This window comes from Nelumbo lutea, chromosome 4 (genome assembly GCF_056320005.1).
Source record: "Nelumbo lutea isolate HS-2025 chromosome 4, American lotus-T2T, whole genome shotgun sequence".
Lineage (NCBI taxonomy): Eukaryota > Viridiplantae > Streptophyta > Magnoliopsida > Proteales > Nelumbonaceae > Nelumbo > Nelumbo lutea.
This window is the reverse complement of record NC_142687.1, coordinates 23,751,144-23,769,311: the sequence shown is the minus strand read 5'-3', so window position 1 is coordinate 23,769,311 and position 18,168 is coordinate 23,751,144. Positions and strand designations below refer to the sequence as shown.

Below are 18,168 nucleotides of genomic sequence, written 5' to 3'. Positions count from 1 at the left end.
TTATTTAGTTTACAGAACATTTACATTTCATATTTATTCATATTTTATTTTGTCTTCTAGTGCTTTAACTTTTTTCTCTTTTATTTTCAGCTATGAGCACTCTTCTGGAAGAGAAGCAGTACTTGAAATGCTTCATGCCATTCTGATGAAATTTCCTAGAAGTGTTGTGGATGGGCAGGCCCATACATTATTCCTCCATCTTGTGGTTTGTTTGGCTAATGATAATGACAATAAAGTGCGTTCAATGGTTGGTGCTGTGATAAAACTTTTGATTGCGCGTACTAGCCAGAATTCACTTCATCCTATTTTGGAGTACAGTCTCTTATGGTATATGGGTAAAGAGCAACATTTATGGTGTGCTGCAACACAGGTAACTCATGAATATAGCACTGTGTTATTTGTGGTTAAGGTGCACTAATTGAATCTTTATGAGTTGGCATGTAATGAGTTAACTGGTAAATGCAATTTAAGTGACCCACACTTTTGGTCTTGAAGAAACATTTCCATTGTTAATTCTGTTATGAGAAGCAAAAAAATGTTTTTACTTCTTGTTCTCCAGGAATAGAAATACTATGTAAATGTTAATTTGGTTAAAAATGTTACAACATACCATACTGGTTATTGTTTCTATTGAGTCAACTGTGTGAAATAGGACTAGATTTTTTGCTAAGATGAATCAATGTGTTACTGATAAATGGAAAAAATTAGGGAATAGAAGAAAGTTGATCAAAACATTATAGGGTACATATCAAAATTTAGTTTAGGGGTTTTCTGCACCTGGTTTGGTTGTCTAGCGAAAAACTTTGAGGTAATGTTTTTTTTTTTTGGAAAAGGTAATGTAAATTTATTCAGCACAGAGAAACAAAAGCAAACTGCAATTCAGACCCAAGAAGGCAGTCTGAAAAGCAGCCAGGATTACAAACTCCACCAGGAGCAAGACTGAAACAAAACGGGCATGCCAAGATCTCTGAATTCCCCAGAAATGGAAATCCAAGAAATCAACTTGCCCACAGCTCTCTGAATTACATCATCAAGACCCTTAGACCTATTACAGAAGATTCTACTATTCCTTTCAACCCAAATGGACCACAGGTCAGCAGCTGGGATTGTCTTCCACATTAGCTTCCCTCTCTTACTTAGACCCTTCAACTTCCAGCAACAAAGGTGTTCCATAACTGATCTCGGCAAGACCCACTTAGCACCCAAATCTTTAAGAAAATGCATCCAAATCTGAAAGGAGAGCGGACAATGAAGACATAAATGCTCTGTAGTTTCTGCAGCAGTCCCACAAAGAAAACAATTTGAATCCAGAAGTGGAATGCCTCTTCTCAACAGATTAGACCTGGAAAGACATTTGTCAAGGGCCATTGTCCAAACCAGAAAGTTGGATTTTGAGGGGCTCATTGGATTCCAAATCTGTGCAGCTGGGAAATCAGAAAGCCCCACACTACATAATTTATCAGCCATGGACTTCACAGAAAAAACCCCATTCGGCTTCCATTTCCAGTACCACGTATCCTCCCCAAGCACATCAATCTTCTGATTAAGAAGAAGCGTCATCAGCTCCAAGAATTCTTCCAGCTCCCAATCAAACAAATTTCTCCTTTTGAGAGGGGACCAAGAAACTGAATTCTCAATCAAAGAGAAGTAATCAGCCACAGTGGCTTCCTGATTAACCGCACATCTAAAAAGGTGAGGGAAGGAACCAGCAAGGGGGCTTTCTAAACACCATTTATCTTTCCAGAATTTTGTTCTATCACCTTTACCCACAATCACAGAAATCCCTTCCCCGAAAATAGGAAGGTTCCTCATAATTCCTTTCCATAGAGAATTACCCCAATTAGGAGGGGGATCTCTAGTTCTCCAGTTTCCCCAATCAACCCCATATTTTTCAGCAATGAGAGATTCCACCAAGCATTTCTCTCAGCCGAGAATCTCCAAATCCACTTGCACAAAATAGCAGTATTGAAATTCTTCAATTTCCTTATTCCTAGACCACCTTCAGCTTTAGGGAGACAAACTTGGTTCCAATTAACTAGATGAACCTTATTATCCTCCTCCCAGCCCCTCCAAAGGAAATACCTTCCTCCAAAAGAAAGGTATTTAGCCTTCCAAGATGATAGTTTTCTTTTCTTTCTCTCAATGACTGGATCCTAAATTGAGGAAGAGAGCCAGTTAGCCCCCAAAGGGAGACCCAAATACTTCACAGGAAGAAAATCAGTCTTACAGGCCAAAACCTCAGCGCATTAAATTACAAACACGCCCCACTGGAATGATAGAGATTTTGTTCAAGTTCACCTTCAGCCCAGAAACCACTTCAAACCATATTAAAATACCAAGAATGAGATTCAACTGGGATGGGGATACATCCATAAAGCACAAGGTGTCATCAGCAAACTGGAGAATATTGACCTTTTCTCCCCCCGGACAAATAGCAAAACCTTCCCAACTGCCATCATCATCTGTCCTCTTACAAAACAGGGTCAGAATTTCCATTACACAGATAAAAAGCAAAGGAGACAGAGGGTCCCCCTGCCTCAGCCCCCTAGAGCTTTCAAAAATGCCTGCTGACTGGCCATTGATCAAAACTGAAAACTTAGGAGAGGTTGAGCAAACTTTAATCCAATTTTTCCACTTCTGCCAAAAATTCATATGTTGCAGAACTGAATCAATACACCTCCAATTAACATGATCATAAGCCTTCTCAATATCTAACTTGCTTATTAAACCTGGAACTCCCTCTCTTCTTCTTGAGTGAATTAATTCATTGGCAATGAGGACCGAATCAAGAATCTGCTTACCAGGAACAAAGGCACTTTGATTGTTAGAAATGACACTTCCTAACACCCCTTTCATTCTCTCAGCAAGGACTTCAGCTAGAATCTTTCAAAAGCTGTGAAGGAGGCTGATTGGCCTGAAGTCTTTCACATTTATAGCCCCTTCAATTTTTGGGATAAGAGTAATGAAGGTAGCATTCAAACTTCTTTGGAGAGAGGCATTATCATGAAAAGCCTGAAAACATTCATAATGTCTTGCTTAACAGTGTCCCAACATTTGATGTAGAACAAATTGGTAAGGCCATCCAGGCCAGGCGACTTATTAGCCGCCAACAAGAAAATAGCAGATTTGATTTCCTCCTCCGACTTTGAGGTAATGTTTTTCATGGTAAAGTTGAATATAGAGGTAGAATGTTATTGAATGTTTTCAAGTAGATACTCTGTTAAGACGTGGCTTCTCTGACTGACAAAACCATTGAATGAAAAAACATCTTGTGCATATGGTGCAGAAATTATCCTTATAAGAATTTTGTTAATCCCATTTCTTTGATGGATATGCAAGATCCCTGATGCCAGCAGGAGCACAACACAATTTCTTGGAATCCTGAATAAAGTTGATTAAACTCCTTAATAGGATGTTTATGGGCACATATCTCCAAACTATTATCCCATGTGCAACCTTTATTTGTGTTGGACATAGCACAGCGTAAACCCTTTTTCGGTGGACTCGTACATTTTTTTTAATCAACAACAGAACTATTTCGTTAAAAATTAAGAAACAAGTACATAAGTGGGGAGAGGTAAACTCTCTTAACTCTTCCCCAAAGAAGTAGAAAGATTACAATATAGTCTAGAACAACTGATTCCTTCCCACCTCTTGTTTGGCAACTGCATCTGCAAAGGAGTTAGCACACCTTTTTACTCACTGCAATCTCACTTCCGTACCCTGAGTTAACCACATGAAAATTCTTCGTTCGTTAATGTATGGCCACATGCCATCATCCTTCTTCCCTAACCATTCCTATTACCACTTTTGAATCTCCTTTGATCAACCTGCTAATATTTAATTCATTAGCCCTTTTTGCACCCTCCAACACAGCCATAACTTCTGCTTGGAATGAGTCCCCTATTCCAATTGAGCCTGAAAACAGAGCAAAGACTACACCTTCCTTAATCCAGGCTTAGGGTTACCTACTTACCTTCACTGCAGCCATTAAAGTTCAACATGATGAAGCTTGAATCCATGCTTAAGATGCAGCTCTTGTGCATCTCTACATAATGATTTAAAAGGCATGCCTAGGCGCATAGGTGAGATGCATTTTAGGGTATGGGCCTCGCCTAGGTCCTAGGCGCACCCCTTTCAAAAGGTGCACACCTGGTGCGCCTAGGCTTGTGCCTGATGCGCCTTGTACCTCATCCCAGGCGTGCACATTTTCAAAGTTCTATGCTTTTTGCTAATGTTGTTCATGCATTCATTCCAATAAAATATCTTCTTAAAAGTCAATTAAAGTTTTAAAATCATTATTTTTTATGTGAAAAATAAGAATTTAAGGCCCTAACATGGACTTGTTCGGGCTTGCCTCGAGGGGCATGGCACAAAGGCGACTCGTAGTGTCAAGAATGCAATATATTTTACATCACATTAGCTACTTGAAGTAATACAATTGAGGAAAAAAAGAGATTGTGGGTTTTACATGCTTGGAAATGCTTTATATGTTTGCTTTTATTTTTAAATTTTCATTTGAATACGCTTTACATGTTATGTTTATGTAATTTAATTTTAGATATTAGGTTTTTTAAAACATTTATTTTAAAATTTAAGTTTATATTTTTTATTAATATTATGTTTAATTTTTTTGGCATTTTTTCTTAATTTTCTAACATTTTTTTTTCTATTTTTGTGCCTTGCTTCAAAAAGGCACGCGCCTCGCCTTGCGTCTTGCACCTCACACCTCAGACACAAATTGGCCCTTGTGCTTTTAAAACACTATCTCCACAGCATTCTTCCCCTCTTCTTTGTCCAACTATTACAGAAGAGTTAAAATGGCTTTGCATGTTTGGTGGGGGCGACCATTTGTGTCCAAAACAAAGAGAGAAACCAATCCAAAATAGAAAAAAACAAAGGAGCAGAAGATTAATAAGTGGCAGCAAGACTCATCATTAACTTCATAAAGAATACACCAGTTAGGAGATAAGCACGGAAAAGGCTTTTCTCTTTGAAGTAGATCACAAGTGTTGATTTTTTCCAAGAAAATTTCCCAATGGAATGCCCCAACCCTTGGAGGAACTGGTTTACCCAAAAAGTTTTTTTTTTCTTTGATGGACCCATACATTTCGGTTACAGATTTCTTTATGTGCATGTACCAGTTTGGTGTGCTTGAATTCTCTTTTTGCCTAGCCAATGATCACATATGTCACATTTTCCAAGCTTGTTAGTGGAGAATGGTTTCCATTATTTGTTAGCACATCTTCTTCAGCTGATACATTATGGAGGATCTTTATTTCACTTGTTGCTTACACATAAATGTCAGTGTAACATTTACAAGTTCTAGGATGTATTAGCTTATTTAATGGGCCATTATCCAACATTGGATTTTTTTTCTTTTGAGAAAAGGTTAACTGTCATTGCAAAAAAAGGATGTACAACAAAACCAAACAAAAGAAAAACTTCAAAAGGTGTTGAGGAGTCACCATGAAAAAAAAACCCTCCCCACCCTTGATTTGGCCAAACCATCAGCCATACAATTCAGATCTCTAGGAATCCACCTAAAATGGCAGATCAAACTAGACGTAGGGCCTGTTTGTTTCCTCTTAACTCTTATCTCTTAAGAGGAATCTTTTAGCTTTAAGAGAAAATTGGGTGTCATTTCCTCTTATCTCTTATTTCTTAAAGTACAATCATACAACTTTTTGTTTTCTAATAATACCCCCAAAAAGACAAACAAAAACTCTCATATATTGGGTCAAAATGGATATTTGATAATTTTCAGAATTCAGAATTCAGAACAACATTCTCTCATTTAGTGTTCAGAGGAAAGAAAAGTTCACCAATACTAGTATTCCTCTTAACGTAATTATTGCACTTTCAGATGTCAGACTTTAGAGCAAACGAACAGGCCCTTTAATTTTAATTTCCACGATCTCATTAAAAATGTAGCTGAATCTCCAAGGATCCCCCTTATAGTTTTTCATCCAGCTGATTACAATTTTAGAATCACCTTCCACCACCACCACCTCCATGAGGCTAAGATTGACCACTAAATCAACACCCACCAAGGCACGAAGCTCAGCTTCAACAACATCTGCAATACCAATTGGCCCACTAAAATGCCAGCTTCAACATCTGCAATACCAATTGGCCCAACAACAAAAACTTCCAGGTGTTGATCCCCAATACTAGCTTGTTGCTTGTGATTCAATGAAGTTAAACAGCTGCCATCAAACTGAAGTATGAGCTCCACTGCCGTCAAACTGAAGTATGCCATCAAACATACAAGAAGAAATCAGGACCTGCAATAAATTCCTTTCTAAATCCGCCATTGAAATCCCTCTAAACAACTTGTTTGCACTCATTCAAGAGTTAAGAAGCAGCAGACCATAGTTTTCAAGGTGCCAAGGTGAGGCTAGGCGACAAGGGGGTGCCTTGTTGCCTAGGGGATGGATTTTTTTTTAAGTAAAACCATATAGCCTAGGGTAGTTCCCTAGGTTCCATAACCATATTTTCTTAATAATTATTCATATTTTTCACAAGAGAAGTATAAATTTCATGTTCAAGTCTAGAAAATCAACATTTTATGAGAAGAAAAAGAACAAAGAAAATTCAAAAAATATAGGGGCTGATCCCCTACTTTTGTTATAGGAAAGAAGAAAAGAAAAGGTGGAAGAAGAAGAAGAAGATTTGGAAGAAGAAAATGTGTTGATTAGACAAAATTTTAAGTTCTTACCTTGCTTATTGGTTCAGGTTTTGAAATTTTTGAGGTTCAATCAAGGATAAAAATTTGAATATGATGCGCCCTGTATCGAGTGTATTGTATTGTATCTTTGGGGTCCTGATACCTGTTTACAGGTGTTTTCGAGGACCCATTTTTTTAAATAATATATATATATATTTATTTATTTAAAAATGAAATTGGAAACCAAGGAAATAAAAAAAATAGGAGTATCGTTATAAGTACCGATACACCTCTACCAATACAAAGGTGTATTGATACTATGAACCATGGGTTCAATACAGCAATTAGCAATGTTTGCGTTGATTAAACCCTAACAAAATAAGAAAATGATAAAAAGAAATTAGTATATAAACACATAAAATGAATATTCTAGTTTAATAATGCCTATTTTATAACTATAATGTCAAAAATTAAAAACAAAAAAATATTTTATAACCCAGTGCACAAAACTGCTTGGCGACTGGGCGAGGCGAGCCTCCAAGGGTGCCTTATCGCCTAGGCGTCACCTTGACAACTATGTAGCAGAATTCTCCCTCTCAGGTCTACCAAAGAAGAGCTTTTCCCTTCAAAGACGAGTTGTTCTGCTCCTCCCAAATACATCGCATTACAGCATACATCACCAATTTACCAAACAAGATACATCTAGGGCCTAATCTACAACCTAGCCATTACTCAAGGAAGTCAGCCACAGAGTTGGGGGGTATTGGTCCTAGGCTCCTAGCTATGTAGGGTCCTGGGAGGGGTTGACTGGATATGGATCTAATCTTTTGCGTTTTTTGCACGAAGTGGCTACTCTCAGATTTGAACCTGTGTTCTTAAACTTGTCAGCCTGAGATTTTACCACCAAGCAATGCCAGTGGCCCCTATGTGTTATCTGACTTGATAAAAGAACAAAATTTATATTTTACTAGAATATTCCAGATGGATGACCTATACTATAATTTTCTGAGACAATATACATTGTTTGATAGGCTGTGACCAATATTATTCGTGTTATATATAATTACTCAGTGGTATTCTCTTATTAAGGTGTTGCATATCATTTTTCATTTTGTTGTCCTTTCCTCTAATATGGATGAGTTTTGCATTTTTCGAGAAAAGATGATCATGAACAGTATGCTAACCATTCACAAAAAGCCAAAAGGTGTAAAAACTCTCAGCGCTATGATAATCATAGTGCGAGAGACAAGTCACTTTGCAAAAAAGGCCAGTGGACACCAGTTTTGGGAAACCCTTCCACTGTTACATTCAGTCCTGGGAATCCACCTAATACTAGCTGAAGGGAAGGTAATAGATTGTCAACTTTCGGGAAAAAACAAACCAATTTCCAATGGCTGCTTCTTGAATTGTAGATCCATCTTATGGTGCTCACTAAGTTTTGTTTAATATGGAGGTGCTAGTATAGATTCTGGTTTGCCATTATTCTAAGGTCTGTTAAGAGAGTTAGCATCTAAGGTTTGGTCAAATCAGCATGTCAGATGGTATGCCCAAATGGTTTTACCACTTGTAATGAAGAAAACTCTTCCTATACCTGCAGCTCCAGGAGTAGAGAGACCCCTGCCTCCTGGGTTTCTCTATCAGATTGAAGTCTGACAACCCTGACATTGGATGGAGGGGTGATGGTGGTTATGGTTTTCTAAACGTGGTTTTAGAATTTTGGGAGGTTTTTCTAAAATCATTCATGTGAATCTCTTTGAAGTCTTTTGAAGCCAAAACTCAAGGGTTGCCAAAAGACAAAATTCTTCCCCATAGTGCCTCAAAGGATGTCTTCTTAAATGATTATGTTGTTCCCTTCTTCCTGGATAGCTCACATTATTGGATGAATTATTTCCTTTCATTAGGTTCTTCCACTTTGGCCTATGCTGTGCTGTGTCTCTTCCATTGCTTCTATTTTATAGATAAGAATGTGCATATGTTTATGATTAAGCATGAATGACATGCATTAGGATTCCTATGTTTTCTTGTTGTGATATTAGTTATTTGTGACACGGGTATTGTAGTAATTTTACATCACTTTATGTTCTCTTATATAAATAAAGGGTGGTTGGAACCACTCTTTTCTTTTGGTTCTAAAATCTTCTTTGTTTCTTCTCTCTTCTGTTTTCTACTTTATTCTGAATCTAGACTGAAAACATAATCCTTATTAAATCTTTATTTAGTGTACTTCTCTTATCATTTAATTGAAAAACTGATGAATATATAACTTTAATTCAATAAAGAACTTAAGAAGATAGGTTTTATTTCTTGTTGCACTAATGCTTTTGGCGTAGAGGGTGGTGTCGTGCACTGTAGGGCTCCTTTCTAGATTTGGGCCTTCCTAATCTTCATGTCAAGTTTAATGAAAATCTTCTATTATTTTTTAAGCAAAAGCACATAGATTATGTTTGGTTCATTAGTAGATGGAAGATAAAGCAAATTTTTATTTTTCAATTAATTGTCAGATCATTAGAAAAATTGATGTCTTTCTGATCATGCTCTTTTAAATTGCACTGTGGTATGTCTTCTTTATTATTGATAGCTTTTTGACATGTTTTTACAGGTCTTGGGATTACTTGTCGAAGTCCTGAAGAAAGGGTTCCAAAGACATATTAACAATATATTGCCAGTGACAAGGGACATTTTTAAGCTTGCCCTTGGTGTTGTTAAAGATAAGCAAATGGGTTGTGCCAACGAAGATAAAATTCCATTATGGAAAGAAGCTTACTATTCACTCATTATGTTGGATAAGATGCTTCTTCAATTTCCAGAATTATATCTAGAACGGAATCTCGAGGTATAAAACTAGTTTTTTGTGCACAATGACACAACATTCTTGATATTGTGTTATTGGTGAAATTGTCATGAGAAATTTCCTGCATGTTTGTCAGTTTTCAGTTGAATACCTAACAAGTACATCAGCCTATTCTAGTGTATTTTCTTGATGATGTATGATGATAGTGACTTTTGTTACACTGCTAGTCTAATGGTAGACCAAGTGATACGTGATAAGAATATGAATGATAGTTATTATATTTGGCTGGAAAATTTTGTTGGTGAAAGTGGGTATAGAAATTGATTTTTGCTTAGATATTTCACAAATTTGTGGCGGTATTATGCAAATTAGAATATAAATGATTTCTCAATCAAAACTTTTAAGATTTCTTTTGATCATTAATAATACCTCAAAACTTAATTAACATTTTTTTGTTAGAATGCCTCATTAAGCATTTATTTGGAAGCTACTCTTTTTCCTTACTAAATTTTCCCTTTTCCTTTGTTTCTTCCAGGAGATATGGGAAGCAGTTTGTAATTTCCTGTTACACCCGCATATGTGGGTACGTAGCATATCAAATCGTCTTGTATCCTCATATTTTGCTACTTCAACAGAAAATAGCAGATTAAATCCTGAGAAGTTGAATATGGAGACCTTTTTACTAATGAAACCTAGTCGACTATTTTGGATAGCTGTTTCCCTCTTTCGCCAGCTTCGTGCAGGGATAACGGATGATGCAGCAAGCAACATTATTACCCAAAATCTTGTTTTTGCTACATGTGGGGTGCATTCTTTAGTGGGACAGATGGAATGCATGGACATTCACAGGTTCTGGTCTGCTCTCCAAGTGCATGAACAGGGATACATTCTTGCAGCTTTTCAGATGCTTGGTGCAAGAAAAGAACGAACTGTCTTTGCATCTCTTACTTCTAGCAAATATGAACATGATAAAGAAAGTAGTCAAGATCTTCAATCTTTGCTTGTCTCTCCTCTTCTTAAGAAAGTGGGGAAAATGGCACTTCAAATGGCAGATACTCAGGTACTCAACCAAACATTTGAGTAGTAAGCTCTTAATTTGCTTCCAATTTGAACATATGTTGAATTACTAACATATATTCAGATGTTTACATGATAATTTAATAAGCATGGTCTGCCTATATGCTCTTGTCCTTTACCGATAATTTTTAAAAACATTTCTAACAATGGCGCATATTATGTATGCAGATGAAGATTGTTTTCAACTGCTTTAGAATGATTTCAGCACAGATTGGTCAGGAAGGTTGCCAGAAATATGCAATTTACATGCTCCTACCCTTGTATAAAGTTTGTGAAGGATTTGCTGGCAAAGTTATTACAGGCAAGTTTTCATTTTGTTTCCCCTATCTTCTCTATAATCTGTTAAACCTCTGGTTCTTTGTCAATCAGATGTATGTGCTGATCTGGTTCTTCTTTCCATTGGTGTCTAAGATTTGTATTAACAATTTAACGTAAATTGTACCCTGAAAAAAGAAGGACAAAAGAGATTTGTACGTACAGAAGTATCACTTAAGAGAATTACTTGTATAAGTGGAGCTTATGTATTTGCAAGGTTAACCATGTTTCTTTAATGTTGAGCTATTTCTAGTCTAATGTGACTTTTATAGCTATTTATTGGTTATTTCATTATGTAACTTGTTTAACTGGTAAGATCTTACTTTTGGTTCCAAAGCTGTGGTACTTAGTAATTGCTAATGGCTTCTATGTCCGTGCCAATCATATGAAAGATCAACAGCTATAGAACCATATATATGGCATTTTTAGTATAAAGCATTTTGCATTGTATTTGTTAAATCATTAATTAGTGTAGTTCTGGGGATGTTAACAAGATCCATATATTATGAAGCCCTCTATAGTGTTTGATTTCATATCCTTTAGAAGTATACATCATTCTGGTAGCAGATCTGGACAAAATCGACAATATCACATTTTTTCCTATTTTTCTTAATCTGTATAGTGAATGTTATATTAATAAAAAGAATGAATAGATGGTCATCATTCACAACTAAAATGGGGAAAAATTTGCAAGGGCGACCTACTAAGGGGCTGAGAAAGGGCTGGATAAATATATAATGAATAGAAAATCACCAGTGTTACCTGAGGCAGCTTACCCTCAAAACAACTCTTCGATAAGCTTATTGGCTGACCAATTAGTAGAATTGTGAAACCCATCTGAACATGAATTTTGTTCTGAATATGAGAATCTAGCTTATTTAATCTGGTCTCTGAACCTCCATGGCATGAGGGGAGTTTGACATCCAACTAATAATCACCTGGGAATTACTTTCCAGTCAGTTCTTTTTGATTCCAATGTAAATCTGGTCTTAATCCCTTGAAGAAGAGCAACATAGCTCTAGAGGTATTGTCAGGATCTTTAAGGCATCTGATATCTCTTCTATGCAAGGTTCAAAGTATTGATATGCCCCTGTGTATTGGCAAAGGTGTATCAGTACTAAAAAGCATGTGCATTTTTTTTTTAATTTTTTTTTCAAAAATTGGTTTTTGGGTAGGTTTTGTGTATATTTTCTATTAAAAACAGGGGGTTCCCGAAGCAACTGTAAACAAGTGTATCGGGACCCTGTTGTCCAGAAGAGAAGAAGAAAGGAAGAGAGACGAGAGATGAGAGGAGAGATTGAGAGTCCAAAAGAGCTGTTGGTGGCACCAGCTTTTTTATATTTATACTAGGGCGACACAACATAAAATGAAAGATGTGTAAAATACCAAAGTACCACTGTGGTACTAAGCTTAAAATAATAACAGCCTTTTAACGCTCCCCCTCAAGTTCGGACATAGATGTCAATCATGCCCAACTTGTCACATGAATCATAATGTCGCAAGTGATGTAACCCTTTTCTGAAGATGTCTGCAAGTTGGTCTTCAGAACTGACATAGGGAGTACACACTTCCCCTGTGACAACATTTTCTCTGATTAAATGTTTGTCGACTTTGATATGTTTAGTTCTATCATGTAGCACAAGATTCGTAGCAATGGTTATGGTTGCTTTCTTATCATAGTATAGAGTCATAGGTCCAACTGTAAATCTCAACTTAACAAACTTTTTAGCCACATAATTTCATCCACTCCATGAGACATTGCTATATTTAGCTTCAACAGTAGACCTAGCCACTACATTGTGCTTTTTGCTTCTCCAAGTAACTAGGTTCCCTCCCACAAAGGTACAGTAGCCGCTGGTTGACTTCCTATCACTCAAGGGTCCTACCCAATCTGCATCGGTATACACTTCAACTTTCAAATGCCTATGCTTTTGAAACAATAAACCTGCACCTAGAAACTTCTTAAGATATCTAAGAACTCTTTTAGTTGCTTCAAGGTGGGTGGTCTTAGGGGCATGCATGAATTGGCTAAGAACACCTACTACATAAGCAATGTCTGGTCGGGTCATGGAAAGATATAACAACCTTTCCACAAGTCTTTGAAATGTTTCACATCCTTGTGATTAAGATCAATAGGAGAATCAATAGGCTTCACTCCCAATTTTCTTTTATCTTGGAGTAGATGTAGGACATACTTTCTTTGGAAAATGAAGATACTTTTTTGTGAACGTGCAACTTCAATCCCAAGGAAGTACCTTAAAGGACCTAGATCTTTCACGTCAAACCAGGTAGCAAGAAATCTCTTCAACTCTTGAATTTCATCTTTCCAATCACCATTGATAACTATATCATCAACATATACTATCAAGGCAGTGTTTTTTAAAAGCGAAAAGCACAAAAAAGGCACAAGCCATTTTGCGCTTGAGGCGCAAAGAGCAAGGCAAGGTGTGCACCTTTTTGAGGCAAGGTGCACAATTAAAAAAAAAAAAGCTAAAAAAGAAAAAAATGTCAAAAAATTCAAAAAATCAAAAAATTATAAAACATAATATTAATAAAAATATAAACTTAAAATTTAAAATAAATGTTTTAGATAACCTAAAATTAAAATACAAAACATATAATGTAAAGCATATTCAAATGAGAATTTAAAAATGAAATCAAACATATAAAACACTTTCAAGCATATAAAACCCATAATCTCTTTTTTTCTCAATTAAATCAAGTAGCTAATGTGACATATTACATTCCGAAGCTTTGAGAACCCCCTATTTGGTAATGTTGTCCATTCATTCATCCTAATAAAATATCTTCTTAAAAGCAATTAAAACCATAAAATCATTATTTTTTGTGTGAAAACTTGGAATTTAAGACCCTAACATGGACTTATTTCGGCTGGCCTTGAGGGGCGTGGCACGGGGGTCCGGATTGGAGCCCTCGGCCCAGCCGCTAGACTCAAAAGAAAAGGAAAAGGCGTCAAATTTTAAAAGGTGCAGGCCTAGGCTAAGGCACAAGGCGCACTAGGTGTGTGCCTTTTGAATGGGTTGCGCCTAGGGCCTGAGTGAGGTGCCTACCCTAAAATGTGCCTCACCTGTGGGCCAAGGCGCACCTGAGGCGTGCCTTTTAAATCACTGTATCAGGGCTGCAATATTTTATTTATTTATTTTTTTTGATAATTATCAGGGCTGCAATTTTTCCTTTCCCTCTTTTCACAAATAATGTGTGATCAGCTTGACATTGCTTTTATCCTTTTTGTTGAGCAGCTACATGAAATCTGCTGAACTAGGCTCTCGGTGATTGTTTCTAGCCATATAATGCTATTTTTACCTGCACACTTTCTGTTCATTTCCTTGAGCTCGGAAACCAGGGGGTTGTACCATATACACTTCCTCTTCAAGGTCACCATGTAGAAAGGTATTCTTAATATCTAGTTGATGAAGGTCCCAATCAAGATTAGTAGCTAAAGAGAAAAGGACTCCAAGTGTTCATCTTAGCAACAAGTGCAAAAGTTTTTGCATAATCCACTCCATACAATTGTGTAAACCCTTTTGCCACTAAACGAGCTTTATACCGCTCCACTGTGCCATCAACCCTATGTTTTATTGTTAAAACCCATTTACATCCAACTAGTTTCTTCCCCTCAAGAAGATCTACCAATTCCCATGTGTCATTTTTATGCAAAACAGTAATCTCTTCCTTCATAGCATCTGTCCATTCAAGCACCAACAGAGCTTCTGCCACATTCTTTGGAATGGGAACATTGTAAATGGAAGAAAGGAAGGCCCGAAAGGAAGGTGAAAAGTTCTCATAGGAAACAAAATGGGAAATGGGATGTTTAATGGTGCAAGACCTATTCATAAAAAAAAAATGGTGCAAGACCTAACACCCTTCCGGTGAGCAATAGGAAGGTCAAGGTCATCAGCAGTAGAGGTATCAATGGCAATAGGGTCGGGAACACAACGGAAACCAAGGTACCTGGTTGGGTAGGATCCACCCCTGAAGAGTTTGATGGTATTGGTGGTACAATTTTTAGATGCTCCACAACTCTTGAACTTGGCTAGCCTTCGTGACGTCGAAAGAAAACATGAAAGGGAGGAGGATCAGGAAGAGGAGGGAGCTAAACTGGTTTTTCCTCATTCCTACACTCCCCCTGATGAAAAACATGGAAGAAAGGCTCATTCTCAAAGGAAGAGACATCCATGGAAACATAGTATCTACGAGAGACAAGGTCAAAGCACCGGTATCCCTTCTGAGTGATGGAGTATCCCAAGAAGATGCAAGGAATAGCACAAGGGTCTAAATTTCTACGAGTGGGCGCTAGGTTTTGAACAAAACAACGACAACCAAACACACGAGGAGGAATCGAAAGAAGAGCCCTAGGAAAAAGAAGCTGATGTGGGGCTTTGCACTCTAACCAGTGAGAGGACATACGATTAATGAGATAGGTAGCACAAAGGACAACCTTAAGCCAAAAACGTTTCGGGACATTCATATGAATGAGTAACCCCCGGTCCACTTCAAAAACATACTTTTTTAAGTAAAACATAGCATTTAGATACAACAAAATTATGCACACATGTGAAAGCCACATGGCATCCATATATTGCCTCATGTTGTATCCAAATGTAATTTTGCACATGCTTATCATTGTATATTCAAATCTCACATGCCATCCATATATGATGCCGCATGGCACATGTCGTTGAATACATTCAAATGCTAGGTATCATCCATATATACTGCCGCATAATACATCTATGTCATTGATGATGCCACATGACACATGCATCACTGAATACATTCAAATGTTACATGCATCACTGATGATAACTTTCGCTGGGCATCAAGTGGCTTGGGAAAGCATTTGTTGACGTTTAGTTCTTTCAAAGTCTCGACCATAGATCATCTTTCTAAGGAGAGGACTGAGGAAAGTTTTCACTATTTTCAGAAAAAAAGTATGCCAATTGTCCAAGGACATTGCAATGACAAAGATGTACTGAAGCAGGCCTGTCAACAGTGCAATACTTGATTGGTTATGCCAAAAACTAATTTGGAATTAGTTGTATGCATGCTATGTTTAACTTTGCGGTTATTTACGGTCTGTCTATACATCAGATAGTCATCTATTTATTTGAACAATTTTTGTTGAATTTGACACTTTGGCTGGATTATCCATTTTCCAGATGGTATCAAACATCTGGCGGAGGAGGTGAGAGAGAGTATACGAGGAACATTAGGTGCTGAGAACTTTGTGCATGTCTACAATCAGATCAGAAAGAACCTCAAGGAAAAGAGGGATAAGAGGAAGCAGGAAGAGAAGCTCATGGCTGTAATCAATCCTGTACGCAACGCCAAGAGAAAGCTACGACTTGCAGCCAAACACCGTGCTCACAAGAAGAGGAAGATTATGACAATGAAGATGGGTAGATGGAGAAGTTAGGAGGTTTCTTGTACCTAGTTCTGAAATCCGTATAGAGTGTAAAGTACTGGCCATTCGAGTGAATTGCATCAGCAAGGGGTTTTCAGGTAGTGTTTGCATCATCGCATACAAATGTAAGTGGGCAATGGATCCGCTGTTTGGGGGGGTGAACTTTAATCTTAGCAGGGGTGGATAGGTATGAGTTCCCTCTAAGAATGGCCCTAGCGGATGAACATTTACTAATATGTAATAGTTTATTATTTTACATCTTTGTATTTATTCTCTTCCGCCTTTGTGTAATATAATTTTTCGCTCTGTTTCAACTTATGAGCCCAGTAACGTCAAATACGCTATTGATAATTGGGTATGACGTACGAGGACCTCAAACTTGTGTGGAATGGCAATTCATTTTCTGTTTTGATCTGATTCCTTGCAAAAATTAAGAGGGATCAGTACTCTAAGTGGTGTATGGCTATGCATTATTGAGGGTTGCCACCCGTGAGAAGAAAAGAACTTTGTCAAAGAGATATTTTCTTTTTTATTTGATGAATATGGCGTTTGGTTTTCGTTTTTTTTTTTAAAGCATTGATGTTTCTTTGTCATTGTTGAGAGAACGTTTATGTATGGTTCTGTTTGATTGCACTGCCATTTTTTCTGAGATGGGCTGTTTTTTTAGTTTTTTTTTTTTTTTTTTTGAGAAATTGACTAACTTTTTGTTCTGTTTTTTAAGAAAATGACTAACCTAACGGCATATGCCAATGTGTTTTTTCTCTGTTTTTTCAAAAATCTGATGTACATGTTCTACCTCAAGCTCTGTCAAAGGCTTAATGTATCGATACATGTTGGCCCATATTTGCTGTCTTGCTGATGTGTATCAGGTTTTCAGGTTACCCACAAGGTTCAAAGTGTAAGTATTGGTTGGGAGCATATTGAATGTTTTAAATGTTAAAAGATAATGAGAAAAACTGCTGAGCCAGAAAGCAATAAGTGTATTGAAACTCTTATATGCGGTTTTTGCATATCAAGAGTGTATTGGCATGTGGCATTGGTGGAATGGTAGAAACTCATGCTGTTCCACCCATATACGTTATTCATCAACTGGTAAGTTGTAACATGTTCCATTTCAGCCGGTTGTTATAATCCATGGGCTCAAAGTTTTAACCTTAGATACTTTGTTTCATATATGCCTGTTTAATTAATTTATGAATATTAACAAGAATTATACTAGTTTCATATATACTAGTTTCTCAAGTGTGCTCTCTTAATTCACACTAAGGCCCCGTTCGTTTTTTAGTAAGCTACTTATCTGGGTAAATGCATTATTTACCCAGGTAAGTGTTTCCCAGGAAAGATTTATCCAGGTAAGTACATTTATTCAAGTTTTTTTATTTTCCATTCAAACAAGGCAATGGTCATTTTAACCATAAAAATCTATATTGGCAACTTTCTCCCAAGGTGGGAAAGTTATTTACCCACCTAGGAGATAGGTATCATATGCATGAAAATAAACTTTCCCTGGTCCCCACAAATCTGAAAAAAGAACATGGAATTCTTGGTCAATGGGAATCAAAATCCCATTGATCAACATTCCCCTCCTTCAGAATCCAGAAAAACAACGCCCCCTAAGTGAATGCTGCATTTGTTTGTGGTGCAAATATTGGATTTATAACATAGATGTATTTTGGTTTAGTTTTACAAGCATTTGGGAAGCATAATTTTGTGTACTGATAATGACAGTGCACAACTTCCAAGACATGTTTGTATTCAAAATGAGAACAAAGTTTGTATCTAAAAGTTTGATGCACACTTTGTACTCATAGTTGGTCAATATTAAAAAGGTGGATTTAAGTCGGAATCTTGTTTGTATTCATTACATCTGGAAATGATGTAAGATTTCAA

The 18,168-nt window shown here is 37.0% G+C and overlaps 1 protein-coding gene across 2 annotated transcripts in view; it reads left to right on the top strand.

Moving 5' to 3' along the window:
• The window catches only part of LOC148854638 (ARM repeat superfamily protein), a 91,754-nt gene extending 75,162 nt beyond the window's left edge, over positions 1-16,592 (top strand). For both annotated transcript variants that reach the window (XM_088941477.1, XM_088941476.1), the window contains exons 27-31: positions 91-370; positions 9,270-9,503; positions 9,997-10,521; positions 10,707-10,839; positions 16,034-16,592. In XM_088941477.1, coding sequence (XP_088797603.1) covers positions 91-370; positions 9,270-9,503; positions 9,997-10,521; positions 10,707-10,839; positions 16,034-16,290 — 1,429 coding nt within the window. In that variant the 3' untranslated portion in view covers positions 16,291-16,592. The remainder of the gene's footprint in view (positions 1-90; positions 371-9,269; positions 9,504-9,996; positions 10,522-10,706; positions 10,840-16,033) is intronic.
• The last annotated feature ends 1,576 nt before the right edge of the window (positions 16,593-18,168 follow it).